Raw genomic sequence first — 18,822 nt, forward strand, 5'->3', positions numbered from 1 at the left:
ATGTAATTTTACATTTGGAGATCAGGTGTCAACACTTTAACCAAACAATTGAACTTAGCCCCATTAAAAATGAACAACCTGACACTATGGGCTTTCTGAGGTGACAGAACACTGCCACTTAGATGCTCTTCTTGCTGAAAATGTTTAACTTCAGTATAATCAAGGCTGTAGACTTGATTTTTAGTTTATAAGAAATACAGGAAATAATTAAATAAAACCTTCATCTGATATAATCAGAATGTATGATATTCTACAAATCCATACTCCTAAAGAAGAGACTACAGAGACTACAACTACATACATGAACCTACACCAGATAGGACAACTTGGGAAAACAATCCAACAGCGGTATGGGTATTTATTAAAATTCTCCTGGTGTCATAATGTTATGAGCAGTCAAAGTGTACGCACATATTTTGCCATACCAAATATGGCAAAATAACAACACTTAGATGGGATATAATTACAGATATACACTGCACCATTCTTTAAACTTTTCTGTAACTTTGAAGATTTTCGATATAAGCTGGGGCTGGAAATGTCAAAATATACCTCCATAATAGAAATCCTGTATTCTTAAAAAGTTGGCCTCATGGCTTGTCTTCTTCATAAGGCAAACAGATGAAGGGGCTTTGTCTCACTAAATGCGTGACTCATGGTAGTGTGAACACATAACTAAGAGCTCCTTGTAAAGCAATCTGCTGCTGCTGCTGCGTCGCTTCAGTCGTGTCGGACTCTGTGCGACCCCATAGACAGCAGCCCACCAGGCTCCCCCATCCCTGGGATTCTCCAGGCAAGAACGCTGGAGTGGGTTGCCATTTCCTTCTCCAAGGCATGAAAGTGAAAAGTGAAAGTGAAGTCGCTCAGCTGTGTCCGACTCTTCGCGACCTCATGGACTGCAGCCCACCAGGCTCCTCCATCCATGGGATTTTCCAGGCAAGAGTACTGGAGTGGGGTGCCATTGCCTTCTCCGTGTAAAGCAATCCACTAACACTTAAATAAAGAGAAATGTTTCCAATGAAGATGTTACTTCCAAACCAACAGTTTAGATAAAATACCTTACTGCTAAAAGTAGCAATATGAAGTCATTTACACTGTCAGCCAGCCTCTTCTACTATTCTATTCCTCCAAAACAAACTATCACTCCTTTCTAGGTATCTTTTCTTAGTCATTGCTTTATTTTCGCTCTACCTTAGTTCGTGCCTGAGAGGCCTACTTCTGAAGTTTTTAAACTAACATAATTGCTAATTTTTACCTTAGTAACATTATTACTGAAAACTTTCAATGACTTCTTTCAGAAATGAGCATTCTTTCAAATATTCAACTTAAAATGAAAACTGATTTCATGCACATCTAGATTTTGGTATGTGCTCTCCTCCCAACATAGGGGATAGGCATGTTCTCTATACAGCAGGCTTCCCGTTTAAGAAAAGTGCTAATACAGGCAGTTCCTATTTCGTGAGGCTACAGAAGAACCAATGCTAGTTTGCAAGATAATGAGGCATTTCTCCACAGAAACAAAGTTTTAAATGGAAGCAGTGTTGGCAGGAGAGTGGACAAAGACCAGACAGCTCAGGCAGTACTGAATTATTAATATTATGAATTTTAAACAGTATTTCCTTTTGGAAATTAAGATACTAAGTTATTTCAGGGGAGAAAGATGAAGATCTTGGTTCTTTCCAGCAGCAAATTAGAGGTAAGCCCTTTGGGGAACTGTTCATATACAAAGGACCTTTGTATACTGACCTCTCGCAAGTTGAGGACTACCTATGTTTTAAGGTGTCATACTTCTTGAAATCTGCCAAGGAGTTTATCTAGGAGAAGAATCTCATATCCAGGAAGATAAATGAATTCGTATTAACGGTTACAGTTAAGATACCACAATTTGTCAAGGGCTTTGTTTCCTTGGGGTGCCTCCTATTCAAGATCTTTTAGTTAGGTGAACTGCAGAAACCCCTTTCAGAGTAAAGGTTCTAAATCTCAGGATTCACTTGGTGCCTTTAAATTTAATTATTGAGCCACAAAGTGCCATACCCTTTGGGTAATAAATTCAAAGTTAATTTAATTGGAAAAGAGAAGGGGTTTTGATGTTAGCTTTCATACTTGAAAATCATAAAAAGGATATAAATATATTATGCTCTGAATTTCTCCCATCTACATTTTATATAAAACAGCTTATTTTCTCAATAGATGATGGCCACATTACCAAAGATTAGATAACTTTACTTAAATGATACAATTTTATTAAGGGCAATCAGGCATCATCTATCACGATTTTAAATGCATGAACCATTTGAACCAGTAAGTCCACTGAAGAGGTGTATCCCATATATATGACCTACTCAAAAAGATGTTAGTGCACAGGTCAATACTACAACACTGCCTTTAATAACAAAATTCTGGAAACTTCCTAAACGTCCTTCAATATGTTAAATAAACGACTAAATCCATTCAGTGGACTGTTAGGCAATTCTTAAAAAGAAAGTATGTGTGGAGATCTTTACATGAGATAGATTTACACATGGGAAGTTGTACATACTCTATTACTTTAGAAAAGCAGGTGATAGAATAATATACATTCAGTGACCCCACTTTGTAATTACGTCAATACAATTGCTTTTTTGACATTACAATAGAAAATCCACCAAGATTGTATAAGCTGTCTCCTTAAAAAATTACTAACAAAAACAACATGTATCACACCTTAGTATAGCTGACTTACATTTGATATCTGCATACATATGGCTGATGGTAAATCTATCTTTGCCTTCAGGTGCCCAAGCAATTCTTTCTGCCATGAGGTACAGAGCTCCATCCTGCTTCTTCTGTCGCACCTTCTTTACAATCAACAAAACTTCTTCAGATGAAGTTGCCATGATGGCTAGAAGGTGCTAAAAAAAAAAAAAAAAAAAAAGATTTCACATCTCAATTAGGGTTGGATTTGATTTTGAGTCCCTTCTAAATCTAAAATGAGTAACAAGGGAAAGAAAAGTTGTTTCCCTCATTCAAAGTTGAAGTATTGCACTATTCCTTTAAAATTAAATTTCATTTTGCTCATACCACAGGTGTGAATTTATACAACAATTAAAACTGACACACCTGCCAGTTTTCAAACCATTTGTACATATGCTAATCAAAGTATTTTTGATTTTTATTTTCCTCAGTTATATTCTTAAATCTTAAATGTATGATTTGACTACAAATTTGTGGTCTATAACCTATTCTTGGAATTGTAGAACTTTAGAATTATACTGCTGGATAATTCAAACTGTTCCAACTGAAAAAACCAAGAGCCACAGCGTTTGTGCAGCCTTCCTAAAACCACTCCTAGATCTAAAAACTTGGTCTAAGTTTCTGTGTGCTTAAAAATAAAACTGAAATAATTTAACACTTAACACTTCAGATACTATTTCCCACATCTTTTAACAATCAAAGGTCTTCAACTGCTAGTTTCATTTGTATATGGCTAATCTGTTACCTAGGAAACGTTTGCCTGGAGATTCCCCCAACTTCTCCCCAATTCTGGGATTCTGAACCACCCAACCCAAAGCCTAGCGCCTTGAGTGTGGTCATCTAGAACGAGTCTGGGTTCAGCAGGAAAGATGCCACAACCGACGACGTCTGCCATGGGCTGGGATGGGGAAACTGGTAGCACAAAGGGCGTATATACCATTTCTGGTGAAGTTATGACTTTAGTTTTCATTCTCAAAGCAATGACTTAAAATATAGCTTAAAAAGATTTACTTGTTCAGGTATAAGTTATAATTTCAGAGAAGTTAACATACACAGGTGTCATAAGAATTAAGTCTGAGCAAACAAGTGAAGCTTTATTGTATATTTCTTATTCACTGAGGCAGTGATTTAAATATCAAAAACACAAGTTAAAAAAAGACTGAACTTTTAATTTCTCTGAAGTTTACTACCTGAATTTTGATTAGCCAGATCTTCCCTTTCGTAAGTTTCCTTACAGGTTACTCCACCCCCAAGTGGAAAAGAGTCAGTGTGAACACATTTATTCAATAGTTCTGTACTGAGCCAAGGAGTCTAGGGATTATGACAAATGTCTGCCAGTGGCAATTTCTGCTTTCAGAAAGCTTCCAGTCTAGCGAGCAAGATAGGCATGTGAGTCTATACAAATTAGAATGTGAAGTTCAGGGAGATTAAACAAACATTCTGATTTAGAACTCAGGCACTTAATTTCTTCACACAAGAGGCTTTGTCATAGATACCTTAGGGCAACTAAGAAATATGCAGTTATAATTAACAATAAAATGCATAGTTCTTAGGTGTTCTGTTTGATGCATTTTGACAGCTGTTTATGACCATGTACCATTACCCAAAACTAGAGAGAGAACATTTCCATCGCCCTGCTAAGTTTTCTCACGTCCCTTTCTAGTCTGTTCTCTTCCTCCCACCCTCCAGCAACTGTTTTGATTCCTATCACCACAGGTTAGTTTTTGTCTGTTCCAGGATTTCATTGGAAATGGAATCATGCAGTATGTATGCTTTCATTTTTGGCTTTTTGAAATTCACCATATTATTACATGATTCAGTAGTTTTGGTTTTTTTTTAATATAAAAGTAATTCATGAATTGGGTCTTAAATGAGGGTTTTGACAGAGAAAAGAAAATAAGCACTGTAATCAAAGGGAATGGCTTGGGGCAAAGATTGGGGCCAGGGATGGTTACTAGTTTGCTCTGGATGTAGCACAAAATTCATAATGGGGATCAGTGGGATATGAAATTGAAGAGTTAAGATGGAGGCAGACAATGGAAAATACCCCACTGTGTGGTTGACAACAGAAAAATTCTAAAAGATTAAAATGGGGGACCAATTTGTATTTTAGGAAATTAATCTAAGACAACATGAGAGAGACTGAAGAGAGGGACCAGAACGGTCTGAAGCAGGCGGGGGGCAGTGAGAATGGAGAGGAAGAGATGAGGAGGAGTACTGAGGAAGCAGAATTAACAGATATTGTACTGAAGATGTCAGAGCTGCTTACTCACACCCCACTTCTAGGTGTTGCTGACAGGAGTACAGCGATGCCATTTACTGAAACAGTTAGAAGAAAAAACAAGTTTGTAAGTGAAGACAAACAATTCAGCTCTGAAAATGAGTCTGAGGTGCCGATAAGTCATGCAGGTAAAGACAGTCTGGATTATGCAGGCATTTATAAATGCTGGGACTGAGCTTCATTAAGTCAAGTAACCAGAAAGGATTTAAAAAAATGCCCCAAGTTAATCATCTTGTTTACTTGTGATTGAAAGCATTTTCCCATGTTACTTTACAACCTCCAGCTTTAATATACATCATATATGATAAAGGATCAAAATTCTTAATGCCATCTTTTAACTGATTTACTTATTTGATGTCCTCCTGAGATTTTGATTACTGTTGCTTACAAAGTTTGAAAAACCATGGTTTTAAATAAATGTTTTTTTGGTTTTTCCCTTTTTTGGTTGTGCTATGGCGTGTGGGATTTAAGTTCCCTGACCAGGGATCGAACCTCAGCCATCGGCAGTGAAAGCACACTGCCTAACCACTGGACTGCCAGGGAATTCCCTTAAGGACTATTTAACGACATTAAAAAGATTCCATCAGGTGCTCAAAACAAGCAAAAAACCCTAGTTTGATTATATATTCTTAAATTTTAAAAGACCTATCTAAAATTTATTGAATGCTTGTAATACATGCCAGCAACTGGGCTAAGTTCTTTATTATCTCTTTGAGTCCCCAGTTAACAATCCTGAGGTAGGTTCTATTATTAGTTCCATTCTGCAGATAAAGGAAACTGGGTCTAAGAAACCCAGAAGCTTTCCCAAAGCATCAAGAAGTAGAACTGGGTTTGAATCTGGGTCAGTCTGACCTTGGAGTTCCATTACGCTACCCTGCAAATATATATGACAGGGGAGACATATACCCAATTTAATAGTGGTTACCTGTGGTGACAGGACTACAGATGATTTGAATGTTCCTTTTGTTTTCTTGACTATCTACAATAAACACTGTATTTTGTAACGAGAAAAAGTTATTAAAAATGTCTTTCCAGGGACTTCCCTGGTGGGCCAGTGGTTAAGACTCTGGGTTCCCAATGCAGGGGGGCCAGATTTGATCCCTGGTCAGGGAACTAGATCCCACATGCCGCAACTAAGACCCAGTGCCGTCAAGTAACTAAATACCTAAAAAAAAAAAAAAAAAAAAAGTCTTTCCAAGAGTTTATGATCTATCAAACTGTATCTATAAGGTAACATGGGAAAATGTTACAGGTAGGTAGTGTGCTAAGAATTAGAACAACTGTTATTTTCAAGTTTTGTAATATTATTTTTATTTAGTATTAAAACTTTAACTTATAGTAATTTGTATAACATCTATGGAACCATTAAATATTTTTACATTAGTATTATAACAAATTATTACAAAATTTTTAAAAACTTACCTATACTTTGTAAAATTAAACTCCATACCACAGGAACCATGTTTTAGGAAACATGAATTAAAATCTGAGAAAGACATGTGGGGAGGGTGTGTGGAGGGTGACAAGCAAATATGACAGTATGTCCATGTATGGAGGAAAAGCAAGGACAGCTGATAGAGAAAGTCCCCAATTAACTGGGCTTACAGGCACAAGTAAAAGTGTTAGCTTTGGAAAAGAACAGAAAAACTTTTCTGAGATGGGACGGTAAGGAAGAAAGATGAATGAAGACATAGAACTGTAGAGTGGAGGATAAATTAGATTAAAGGAACTATTAGTTGGCTACTTTAAATCAATTTGGAAAAACAAAAGGTAAAACCATTCATATTAAAATCCATTTAGAGGGAGCTTTAACAATGCATCAGAGACAAGTCACTGAACACTGGGAATAACTAGTTGATTGTCTTACAGATAACTTGCTTGGCAAATTTCCCTGCTCATCTGCAGTACCTCTGTTAACTATAGAAGGACCAGTTTTAGGAAGTTTAACAGAACCAGTGGTACCATCCTGCAATGGCGTCTAAGATTTCTCGATTTTTCCTGAAGGTGGCTCCTTGGGGAGGCAAAAAGATCTTTCTAGTAGAACTCTGTAAGAGCCACAGAATATTTTGTTTAGGAAAAATACTGATGCCGTTACATTTAAATAAAGCAGCTTGATGAAGATCTAGCTTTACTTAAAAGATTACTTTATGAAATAATCTGCCACAAGACTGCTTTAAATAGCAAAATCCTCCAGCAAAGGCGTTAATTCACTTGCAGTTAAATATTTACTTGCACTGGGCCTTGACACAGTCTCCTCCCTTTCCATCAACTTGCTTGTACTCATTTTTTGGTCTCCTCCAAGTTTCAAAGTCACCAGGCAAGGTTTCCTGTTCTTCTCTTTACAGCACTTATCACTACTGTAATTAATTTTTAAAGTTAACTCTTTAACTTCTATCTCCTGGCAAGACTGCAAGCTTCACAAAGAAGGGCAGAGGCTGCATATGTTGTTCATGGCAATACAGAGCCCAGCAGCATATTTAAGCCTGAGGCAACAGTCCAATAAGCACCTGTGACATCTATGCAAGATCTCTGCTGTTAAAAGAATACGATCTTGGTTAAGAAACAAGAAACCTTTGTACATACATTCTGGAATAAACTCCAGGAGCTCAATTTACAGAGCAGAGTACCATTCCTCACAGATTCCAATAACTGGCTTATAAGTAAAAAGGGATAAGAAGAATTTGAAACTGTTTGGCAGAAATCTTTAACTTTCCATTTCCTACATCCTGTATCTCTGCATTTCCATTCCCTTTCCAATGTGAGAGATAAATGGTGCAGGAAAACAAAACAAGCGACACATGAAATAAATTCCGTATCTCTCTCTAAAAAGAGGATTATTAGAGAAAGTGCTTCTGTGTCTGCCAGCATACAAAATGGAGATCTGGAATGCTGCTTGCCGTCAGGCAATCCTAAAAAATGTTAACAATTCAGCACTACAGGGAATAAGACCTTGGAAGTATGTACAGAGTGACCAAAATGTACTGTTTTAAGGATAGTCACATATGTAAGGAGGACATTAAATGGAAAAACTGAGGTAGCAATTTTAAGACCAAGCACTTTTTCATTTTACAGCAGTGCAGGGAGAGGGAGGCGGAGGAAATGCCACAGAGATGCAAGACAGAGGGAAGTGAGGCTTGTATCCACTAATAAATACTGCATGCCGACAACAGGAGGATGCCAAAAGTGAGAGGAGAGCAATCAGCTGGTAATCAAAGTGCAGAAAGCAGGAAACGACTAAAGACACTTCCAGTAGCAGTATCCACGGAGTAGAAACAGTGGGCAAGATGCTTGGAAAGCTCAAGGTACACCTGACAACTTCTGATGGTGAGGGGAAAACCAGCAGCACAGAAAAGCAGGGCTAAAAGATGTACAGACAGACCATCAGGAAGAAGATATAAGCCTTTAGGGCAGGAGGTACAGGAAGCAGCCACAACTGACTAAAGCTGATCGTCTGGTGCACTGTTTTTAGCCAATTCCTGTCTTTGCATCAACCTTCCTAGTAAACAGCTCTCTCTGCGTTTGTGATTTTTTTTCCACATTAGCACTACCATACGACTGAACTGAACTGAGGTACTTCTTATTATACCACGCAGAAGAGACTCAAATCTTTAAATCTGCTGCACTGCTACGTGTTGGCTGAGTGAGAGTAGCAGAACAGGTTTAATGGCTCCAAATTACCTCTCCCTCTTTTCCAAACCAGGGATTTTGGTCAGCTAAAGGACACAAAGTTCGTTCTAGAGCCTAGTTCTTTTGTATGCCATAAACCTGATACTAGAGGTTACCTTCCCCTCTGCTGTGACCTCTCCATTTCATTTTTCTACCTTTGATTTTTCAAAATCTACCTTAGGGTTGGCAACCTTGCTTTAGTTACCAAAGTCGAGTTCAGTGATTTTCAAACTGTTCCAAGAGGGGAGGCTGAGTGGGTAGGATGGGTGCTCCCAAATGCAATTCCACCATGGCATGTTGCTTTATTTGTCTGGGGTTTCTGGTAAGAATTCACTAGGAAAAATTGTTCCACTTCCTTATGGAGTCAGTACTTACTGCAAGGTATACTTTAAACCACACAGTTTTGGTATGTTTTTAAAACTGGGTCTGTTAATGGGCAAAAGGTTAAGTTTTTATCTCTTTCCTCCCGTCACACCTCCCCCTCCCTCTTTTTATAGACCCTAAAACAGGTGTTTAAGAGTCAACCGAAAACACTTCCTTACACAATTTAGCCTTTGAGAATTTCTAAAATAACTATATATTTCCATGTGTTGGTGCTTAAACATGATCAAGTTGGGCATAGATCAAAACTTGGTGTGTGAGTGGCGGGGACGGGGTGAACTGGCACACGTGTTAAGGTCGTTTTAAGAGGGACAGGAATTGACAAGCGAAGCAAAAGGAGTGTGGAACTAAGATGAAAGCTTTTCCCTTAACAGAAACCGAAAGACTCAATAGCACATTTTCTAACGGGAAGGGCTCCTCAGCCAGAGAGAGGCCTCCACGTCCTTCACCCTCATGAGCCAAGTCTTATCCCAGCTTCGGGTACATCTTTGAGTCCCTGCTTTCAGTGGAGGAGTTGGCTTCCTATAGACAGGCAGATTAGGAGTCGCCTCTTCCTCTCTTCATTATAATAAACGGCTAACCGACAGCAGAATTGGGAATTGCAGCAACGGCGACAGGGATACAGGAAAAAGGGGCAGATACCGTGCCGTCCTGCGGCCCCCAGGCCTGTCAGCTCATCACCCAACCGTCCACCCCATTTTTCGGTCTAAACTTACCAGGTGGGAGACGGCCCTGGGCAGGGAGTAAGTTACTGCGCTGGGTCGAGTCGAGTTCCGCTGAGCTTCTTAGAGACGCTGCGGGAAAGAGGCTGAAACCCAGTAGCCGCCGCCGCCGCCACCGCCTCTGTTACCAGGGGGTCTCGCCTCCATCGCTGGCTGCGAGAACTCTGAGGGCACGTGACCGGAAGTATGAAGGCGGGTCTGCGGGACACGTGACCCCAGAGCACGGCCGCCATGACACCTTCCGCTAGTTCCCTCCCTCCTCCGCCGGTGCGCGCCTGTTTCATTTCCTCTCGCCGGCTTTAGGCGGTGAAAGGTCCCAGGAACTTAGCTGTCTCACCCCTTTGGCCTAGAGCTCCTTCGGTCCCGTTCGGCGCTGCGTCTTCGGCCGACAGCGGGCAGGCCGCAGAGAGCGTAATCGCGACCGCGGCCGGAGGGGGAGGGACCACGCGCAAGCAGGGCGTAACCCGTCACGTGACGAGGAAGTACCGTTAACAGCTTTGTCTCGGCGTCCCCGGCGCTCCGGGATGACGTAAGCCTGGGAGGGAGGAGTAGGAGGGAAGACTGAAGCTCAGGTGCGGCTCTTAGCGCGCGGTGAGTGTGCGGGCGCCTAACCTGGAGAGATGCTGTGACCCACAGAAAGTTGGGGGCTGCCAGCCTAGAGGTGGTGGAGAGGGGCTGAGACCTACAGGCTGGGAGCCTGACTTTGAAAACTTGATTACCGCCGCTTCTTTCAAGAGATCTGAATGTAGTATTAAAGTTAACTGCTGTTAAGTTCGGAGTTCGCTAGGCAGGGAGCTTGTGGTCAGATGTCTGCAGTGATGCGTGCAAGGCATGTTGAGTGCATGAGTGAGTGAGTCGCCATTTCTTGGTCTAAGGTAGAGAGGAGTTCTCTATTACTTGAGTTGTTGAGTCACTCAGTCGTGTCCGACTTTGCGACCCCATGGGCTGCACTACTCCAGGCTTCGCTGTCCTCCACTGTGTCCCAGAGTTAGCTCAAACTCATGTCCATTGAGTCAAGGATGCTATCCAACCTTCATCCTCTGTCTCCCCTTCTCCTGCCCTCAGTCTTTCCCAGGATCAGGGTCTTTTCCAAGGAGTCGGCTCTTCGCATCAGGTGGCCAAAGTATTGGAGCTTCAATTCAGCATCACTCCTAATGAATATTCACGGTTGATTTCCTTTAGGGATAGACTGGTTTGATCTGGCTGTCCAATGAACTCTCAAGAGTGTTTTCCAGCACCACAGTTCGAAAGGCATCAATTCTTTGGCGTTTAGCCTTCTTTATAGAAAGATCCCATTATGAGTAAATCCCCAACTTCCCCTTGGCATAATATCTGTAATTTTTCTTCCTTTTTCCTCTCTCTTGCCTCTTCTTCCTTCCACGCATCTAGTGGGGAAAAGAGAACGCTGTTATTTGCGTTGGGTGTTCGCACAGCAAACACTGGTTCAGTAAAATGAGTACTAGGCCAAGAGACCCCACTCCAGTACTCTTGCCTGGAAAATCCCATGGACGGAGGAGCCTGGTAGGCTGCAGTCCATGGGGTCGCTAAGAGTGGGACAGGACTGAGCGACTTCCTTTTCACTTTTCACTTTCATGCATTGGAGAAGGAAATGGCAACCCACTCCAGTGTTCTTGCCTGGAGAATCCCAGGGACGGGGGAGCCTGGTGGGCTGCCGTCTATGGGGTCGCACAGAGTCGGACACGACTGAAGCGACTTAGCAGCAGCAGCAGCAGGCCAAGAGAAAAACCTTTTTTTTGATCCAACTGCTTTTTATGTTGCCATCAAGCAATAGGGGAAATGGAAAGGTAATTAGATTTGGACTCAAGATTAGTGGATTTTAGTCTCACCTCTGCTTATGAGCTCTGTGACCTTTGGTAAACCAACTCTTGAAAAGGTTTTTCATTGACTTTGGTAAGCATTTATGGTCACCCTCTGTTTGCTTAGTGTTTTGCTAGGCTAACTGTGACAGAAGTAATAGTTAAACTCAGTTTTGTGGAGAGACAGGGTTTTTTTTATTTGGAGGAAGATTCCAGAAACAGCATATATTACACCATGGAGGCACAGAAGGTTTATAGAAAGATCTGTACAGAGATTCTTGTTAAATATTTACTTAAAAGTCTTAAATGCATATATGTGTATGACTAAGTCACTTAGCTGTACACTTGAAACTAACACAGCATTGTAATTTAACTATATGTACCTCAATAAAAAATCTTGTTCAGAAAAATTTCAAACACAGACAGAATAGTACAATGAACCCTCATGTATACCTAACCAAACTTTAACAAGTATCAACATTCTACTGTTCTTGTTTGAACAGCTTAAAAATTTCTGGGTACTTTTTATATCCATTGGTGAATTTGATTAATAGCAGCTTTCAATTTGAGCTCAATTCTACTGTATCTAGGTACTGGCTGATGTTGTTTACTTGCTAAGTTGTCTCCAACTCTTTTGTGACTCCATGGATTACAGCTTGCCAAGCGCCTCTATTCATGGAATTTCCCAGGCAAGGATTTTGGAGTGGGTTGGCATTTCCTTCACCAGGAGATCTTCCCAACCCAAGGATCGAATCTGTGTCTCCTGCATTGGCAGGCATATTCTTTACCACTAAGTCACCAGGGAAGCCCAGGTACTAGCTAGGAAGATTGTATTAATATTGTTTGAAAATTTCTTTGGGTGTTAGTTAGCTTCTTTCTCTGTTGAATCAGATGTGTGACATGGCTACTTTAAAAACATACCTGGAAAAAAAAAAAACACAAAAAACTGCCTCTGTGATACTATTTTAGGATGTAATATAGAAACTTAGTGTCCAGGTCAAGGAAGTTAGTGTTTCTACTCTGTTCTGGTTATTAAGCTACTGAAGAGTTTTATGTTCAGTTCTGGACAAGACATGTTCAGGCATGTGTGGAAGGCTTATCAGAACTGAGAGGAATTTGGAAATTGTCAGGTCAGAATGATTGAAGAACTGGTGTTAAATTTTTAGAAGACCTCATGACATTTTTCAAATACTGAAGGACTGTTTTGTAAGGAGTAAACATTTCCTTGGGCTTCCCAGGTGGCACTCTTGGTAAAGAACCTGCCTATCAAAATGCAGGAGCCACAGGTTTGATCCCTGGGTGGGGAAGATCCTCTGGAGGAGGGCATGCAACACACTCTAGTACTCTTGCCTGGAGAATCCCATGGACAGAAGAGCCTGGTGGGCTACAGTACATAGGGTTGCAATAAGTCAGACACGACTGAAGTGACTTAGCATTCATGCAGACATTTTCTTAAACTGTAGAAGCCACAGTTGGTAAAAGTTCCAAGTCATCAGGTTTCAGCCCAGTAGTAAAAAAGTACCTTATAATGGTGTGAGCTGTGGAGGAGTGGACTGTGCAGCTTCATGAGAGGGAGCACTTCCTTTCCGTTTCTGAAAATGTTCAGAGACCCAGAAGCTTAATTCAGATTAATTTTTGAATTACGTGGATGTGTGCACCGAGATATCTGTGAGTCTTCCACTTTGAGAATTATGAGAAGTGGGACTTATTCTAGACCTGAAAGCCTGAGAAGATTTTGCTAAGTGGGTCTGGGAGGTAAGGAGTCTATTCAGAGATAGTAAGCGCAAGGGAAGGTATAAATTTGGAATGGTGTAACACTATCACCTGGAGAAGGCAATGGCATCCCACTCCAGTACTCTTGCCTGGAAAATCCATGGACAGAGGAGCCTGGTAGGCTGCAGTCCATGGGGTCTCGAAGAGTCGGACATGACTGAGCAACTTTACTTTCATGCCTTGGAGAAGGAAATGGCAACCCACTCCAGTGTTCTTGCCTGGAGAATCCCAGGGACAGGGGAGCCTGGTGGGCGGCCGTCTATGGGGTCGCACAGAGTCGGACACGACTGAAGCGACTTAACAGCAGCAGCAGTAACACTTTCACCGGGCTTCCCTGATAGCTCAAGATGGCAGAGAATCTGTGTACAATGCAGGAGACTGAGTTTGATCCCTGGGTTGGGAAGATCCCATAGAGAAGGGAACAGCTACTCACTCCAGTATTCTAGCCTGGAAAATTCCATGGACAGAGGAGCCTGGCAGGCTATAGTCCACGGAGTCTCAAAGAGTCAGACACGACTGAGAGACTTTCACTTTCACTAACACCCAGCAACTTCTCTTGAGAACTGACATTGTATATGCTGTTCCCTTTTCGTTCTCATCTGCATTAAGTCTTTTTCAGAGAAATAGAAACTAGGTTTTTTACTTGATTAGGTCATAATTTCCAGGTTATTCTCTCTTCACTGAGATCAATGCCAAATGATCTATCCATATCAGAATTTAAGTTTGCAAGTGGAAGAGATAGCCACTGTGGTCTTGATGTCATTCCTTTCTATCTTCCTTAGGATCTTACACAGTGATTCATCTTCTTTTTCTTGTATCTTCAGTCCCTATCATCCTAAATTCTGTTCATTTACTACCTACATGTCTGTCTGAGTCTCCTCTGCTCATAAAGTCAAGAGAGGTTTTCTCCTTCTCCACAAGATGTCTTGAGTAACTAACAGACCTTATCTTTAGTTTCTCACTTCTAACCCCTTTTCTCAAGTCCTTGGTTTCTAGTGTCTGCCCACAGCGCTTTACAGAAATTATGTTGTCTACCAGTACTAAATCCTTCAATGCCTTTCTGTTGCTTACCAAATATAATTTGTTCAGGTTCCTTGGTTTGAGATTCATAGTGCTTTGTAACTTGGACCTGAATTAATATCCAGGTTTATCTTTTTTATTCCATTGCTTGTATGCTGTGTTTCAACCAAAGACTTATATTCTCCAAATATATCATCTGACTTGCCAATGCAGGAGACACGGATTCCATCCCTGAGTTGGGAAGATCCCCTGGAGAAGGAAATGGCAACACACTCCAGTATTGCCTGGGAAATCCCGTGGACAGAGGAGCCTGGTGGGCTACAGTCCATGGGGGCGCAAAGAGTAGGCCACCACTTAGTGACTAAACAACAACAGTAAATACTTGGCTTATTGCTGCCTCTTTACCCTCCCTTTCCTCAGCTCCAGTGCTGCTTCCCTTAGAAAGGTTTCTGCGGTTACTTTTAACTCAATGTGATCCCTCTGTCCTCTGTGTTCTGACGTATTACTTTGCTTTTGTTCCCCTTATGAGGTGTGTGTGTGTGTGTGTGTATGAGGGGGGTGTGTGTGTGTGTGTGTATAAGGGGGGTGTGTGTGTGTATGAGGGGGCTGTGTGTGTGTATGAGGGATGTGTGTGTGTGTATGTGATTTGTCTTTCCTCCTCAGTTGATTATAAAGTGACTGCTTTCTGGAATTATTTTGTCTTGTTAGCACCACTGTGCCTCATATTTTACTAGAAGCCGCTGATTTGGAGGAAAAAACACCAGAATTATGGGTTTAAATTTTACTCAGGGGCTTGCTGAGGACTTCAGCCTGGGCCATAGCCACTCAGTTGGCTCTGAGGAAACTGCTCAGAAGAGGTAGGAGAGAAGACAGTTTACGTGGGAATTTTAGCTGGGAAATAAGTGCAGGCAGGCCTATATCTTGGTAAAAGAGTACTGCTAATCACAAAGAACCGCTTTTCTATGTATGGGGATGTATGAAAATCTGAGGTGATTAAAATTCTGCCTGAGATATACATCTGTTTGAGGGGCCTTTGAGCCTCGGGCCTCATCCTGTTGACTTAATTTCCTCTGAGTGCCCTGGTGGTCAGCAACTGCAGCGGGTTAGGGCTTAACCCTTGTAGAACTCGATGGTGAGCAGAGCTGTTTGTCTGGTGATCCTGATTTTTCTGTGTCTGTAATACTTAATAATGTGAATGGGTGAAAGAATGGCAGAAGATTTTTAAAAAATATTTTGAGTATAGGAGAACTACTAAAGATTTTTTTTTTTCAGAACACCATTCTTGCACAGATCAAGCTGTATTAAAAACAGCATTAATAGCAGAAAATAAAACTATGTTATGTGTATGCAGTAAAAACTATTGTAAACGTCTGTATGTGTTTTGCCCCTGGAAATTATGCCTCATGAATGTTAGGACTTTCAGTTAGGTTTTGTCCTCTGTTGTATCTCTGGGACCTAAAAGGATGCCTGGCACATAGTTGGTGCTAAGTACATATTTGTTGAATAAATGAGTGAGTGAATACATGTGTTTTTTTGGGAAATACAAAACCACAAGGTATAAATAATTAAAAACAAGTATAAACAGTTATTTCTGAATTTTTCCGTGGTATTTGCCTTTTATTCTCAACTTGGTAGGTAACAAAAGATTGAGGAAAAGTTAAAATTAATGGGTAGAATTTTCTTAAATTCTGTTTCTTTTTTTCTGGAACCTCATATAATTTGACAGAAACACACGCTTGAGTGTTGTCGAACAGGTACGAATGCTTGTGTTAGTTGACAGAGTCTTCACTGGGTAGCTGGCATTTGCTCCCTTGTATTCTTTAGTTTAGTCACTAAGTTATGTCTGACTTTTGCGATCCCAGGGATGTGAATTCTTACTCCTGATTTTTCCTATCAGGTCTGATACTGAAGCTCTCATTCCCCTTGATGTGCTAATTCTCGGCATCCGACTTCTCACTCACAGGCTGGAGGAAGCCATCCAGAGGCCCTTTTCCTGTTAAACACTGTTGAATTGTGGGCTCATAACCATTGAATGTCACCCCACTCCAGTACTCTTGCCTGGAAAATCGCATGGGCGGAGGAGCCTGGTGGGCTGCAGTCCATGGGGTCGCACAGAATCGGACACTACTGAGCGACTTAGCAGCAACCATTGAATGCAGTGAGAGACTTACAGACACATGATTTACAGCTCAAAGAATTGCAGCTGGAGTTGCTATTTTACCACAGAGGAGCTTGACAGAATTTCCCCTTATATTTTGCAGGGTCTGTTCTATACTGTTAGATAAATAGAGTAGGATAGGATTATGGAGAACCTTGAGAATCTGGATTTTTTTTCTCTGGGAGTTTTAGAGTCAGGGAATGATACCGTACAAGCTGACTCACGTATAATGTTACTTGTACTTGTTTTCTTCCCACCTAGATGCCAGGCACCTCCAGAGTAGGGAATCCTTGTCCCTTTCTCATGTTTCCTTGTTTTCTCCACTTGTTCCTGAGTCCAGGCTTGCCCTGCTCACCGCACGACAGGCCAGTAAATCGGAGACAGAAGTGTTCAGGCAAAGAATAACTTTATTTGGAAAGGTGGTTGACCGAGACAATGGCAGGACTCCTGTCTCAAAATAACCATCTTCTTGGGGTCTGGATACCAGATTGTTTTCTAGGGGTGGGGAGGAAGGTGAGGAAGTAAAGTAAAAAGGCTATTAATCTTGCAGACATCTCCTGGAATGGCCAACCTCAGGGAGGGGACTGTTAATTTCTCCCTTCCTGTAGCCATCCACAGGTGGAGCGGGTCCTGAAGAAAGGCATTTTGGTTTAAGATTCAGGTAGAGGGGCAGGGTTCCTTGAGGCAGGCCATTATGTATGGATTGCAACAGCAATGGGGAGCAAAGGTTAAAAGGAACAGATCCATCATGGAGTCAGATTTTGTTCTTCGCTGTAACACCTGTTCATTTAATGCTTGCTGAAAGAGTGGTGAGCTTCTTAAATTATATTTCTGCAGGTTTTATTCAGGATCAGTGTGCCTGTCCCTCAACGTAGTTTCATCTGTCTGGGTAAATGACTTTTGTGCCAGTGATACCAGAGTCCTACAGCCATGTTCTTGCAGAATTTGAGTCTCTGGATCCATTACTTTCAGCCCTGAGGCTGGACTCCACTCGTCTAAAGGTGATTTTCTTGATCCTTATATCAGTTTTATTTTCATATTGATAGTTTGGTGCGTTCTTTGTTACATGTGTGCCCCTCCCAAACATTTTTTATGTTTCATAGACTCCTGGGTGTTCTTACCTGTACTGTAATACTTTGCATAGAAGTAGTATTTTCCTAGCACTTTCTTGATTTATTTTTCAAGCAGTTGATTGAATTCTTTTTTCCCATCCTTAGAAGTCATGATATTGATTACTGAATCCACCCCCTCCCCCAAATCTTACTGCCTTCTCTCAGAAAGTAATGTATTTGATTGAAAATAACATAGTTTAAATGAGTATACCTCATTGCCTTTTGAACAATAAGAACCATTGCAGTTCTGTGAAGTTCATTTCAAAACAAGGAATTGGATGTACCCCTCTGTTTTAGGGAACGGAGCTAAAAATTAGCATTGCAAAATTAACCAAAAATTAGTTCTGTGGGGAAGGAGTATGTGCTTCTCTCAAACTCTGAGTTCATTTGATAAACTCAGGAATGACATGGTAAAGAACAGTCTCATAACCAATTCCTCACCCCAGAGCACCCTTCTAGCCTCTGAGCAAAGGAACGGGAAGTAATAGGCAAAGTAATATGAGCAACAATTATGAGGGTTGGTAGCTGACATTTTTTTAGCTGCAAGTTACAGAAAATCTTCTCAGTAATGGCTCAAGCAATAAAGGTGTTTATAACCTGGTTGGAAGTCGTTATTTCTGGGATTAGTGTGGTGGCCACTGATATTCCTTAGGACCCAGGCTTTCCATCTTTCCCGTTCTGCTAGCTTCTGTATATTGACTGTTGGTCACATTTGCAAGATAAACGGCCGGCTTCAAGTCTTGATTATCTCCAGTAGCAGCTCAAGTGAGATGGAGCTGCCTGAGACAAAGGCTTTTTTCCCCTTCAGATTCTACCATTTATCTGAGAAGGCAGAGTTTTCCAGGAAGCCCTCACAGGGCTTAGTCTCATTAGCTGGACTTGAGTTCTAGGGCTCCCCCTAGCTGCAAAAGAAACTGGGTAAGTGAAGATTTGGATTTTCCAGCTTCTATAGTAGAAAGATGGAGAAGGTAATAGCACCCCACTCCAGTGCTCTTGCCTGGAAAATCCCATGGACAGAGGAGCCTGGTAGGCTGCAGTCCATGGGGTCGCTAAGAGTCGGACATGACTGAGCGACTTCACTTTCACTTTTCACTTTTCACTTTCACGCATTGGAGAAGGAAATGGCAACCCACTCCAGTGTTCTTGCCTGGAGAATCCC

At 41.3% G+C, this 18,822-nt stretch overlaps 2 protein-coding genes across 9 annotated transcripts in view; one reads left to right on the forward strand and one right to left on the reverse strand.

The window, feature by feature from the left end:
• The window catches only part of GTF2H1 (general transcription factor IIH subunit 1), a 29,499-nt gene extending 19,550 nt beyond the window's left edge, over positions 1 to 9,949 (reverse strand). The window contains 2 exon segments of the mRNA NM_001046150.1: positions 2,723 to 2,891; positions 9,778 to 9,949. Of these exon segments, the coding sequence (NP_001039615.1) occupies positions 2,723 to 2,798 (76 nt within the window). The 5' untranslated portion in view covers positions 2,799 to 2,891; positions 9,778 to 9,949.
• Positions 9,950 to 10,226: 277 nt separating this feature from the next.
• HPS5 (HPS5 biogenesis of lysosomal organelles complex 2 subunit 2) overlaps positions 10,227 to 18,822 on the forward strand; it is a 43,552-nt gene continuing 34,956 nt past the window's right edge. For 2 of the 8 annotated variants that reach the window (XM_010820871.4, XM_005226745.5), the window contains exons 1-2: positions 10,310 to 10,374; positions 17,389 to 17,552. In XM_010820871.4, the coding sequence (XP_010819173.1) occupies positions 17,445 to 17,552 (108 nt within the window). In that variant the 5' untranslated portion in view covers positions 10,310 to 10,374; positions 17,389 to 17,444. Of the gene's footprint in view, positions 10,375 to 15,101; positions 15,251 to 17,388; positions 17,553 to 18,822 lie in introns of those variants that run through there. The other 6 variants (XM_024987057.2, XM_015461165.3, XM_059882836.1 and 3 more) reach the window with 6 other exon arrangements.

Source organism: Bos taurus, chromosome 29 (genome assembly GCF_002263795.3).
Source record: "Bos taurus isolate L1 Dominette 01449 registration number 42190680 breed Hereford chromosome 29, ARS-UCD2.0, whole genome shotgun sequence".
In the NCBI taxonomy this organism is placed as follows: Eukaryota; Metazoa; Chordata; class Mammalia; order Artiodactyla; family Bovidae; genus Bos; species Bos taurus.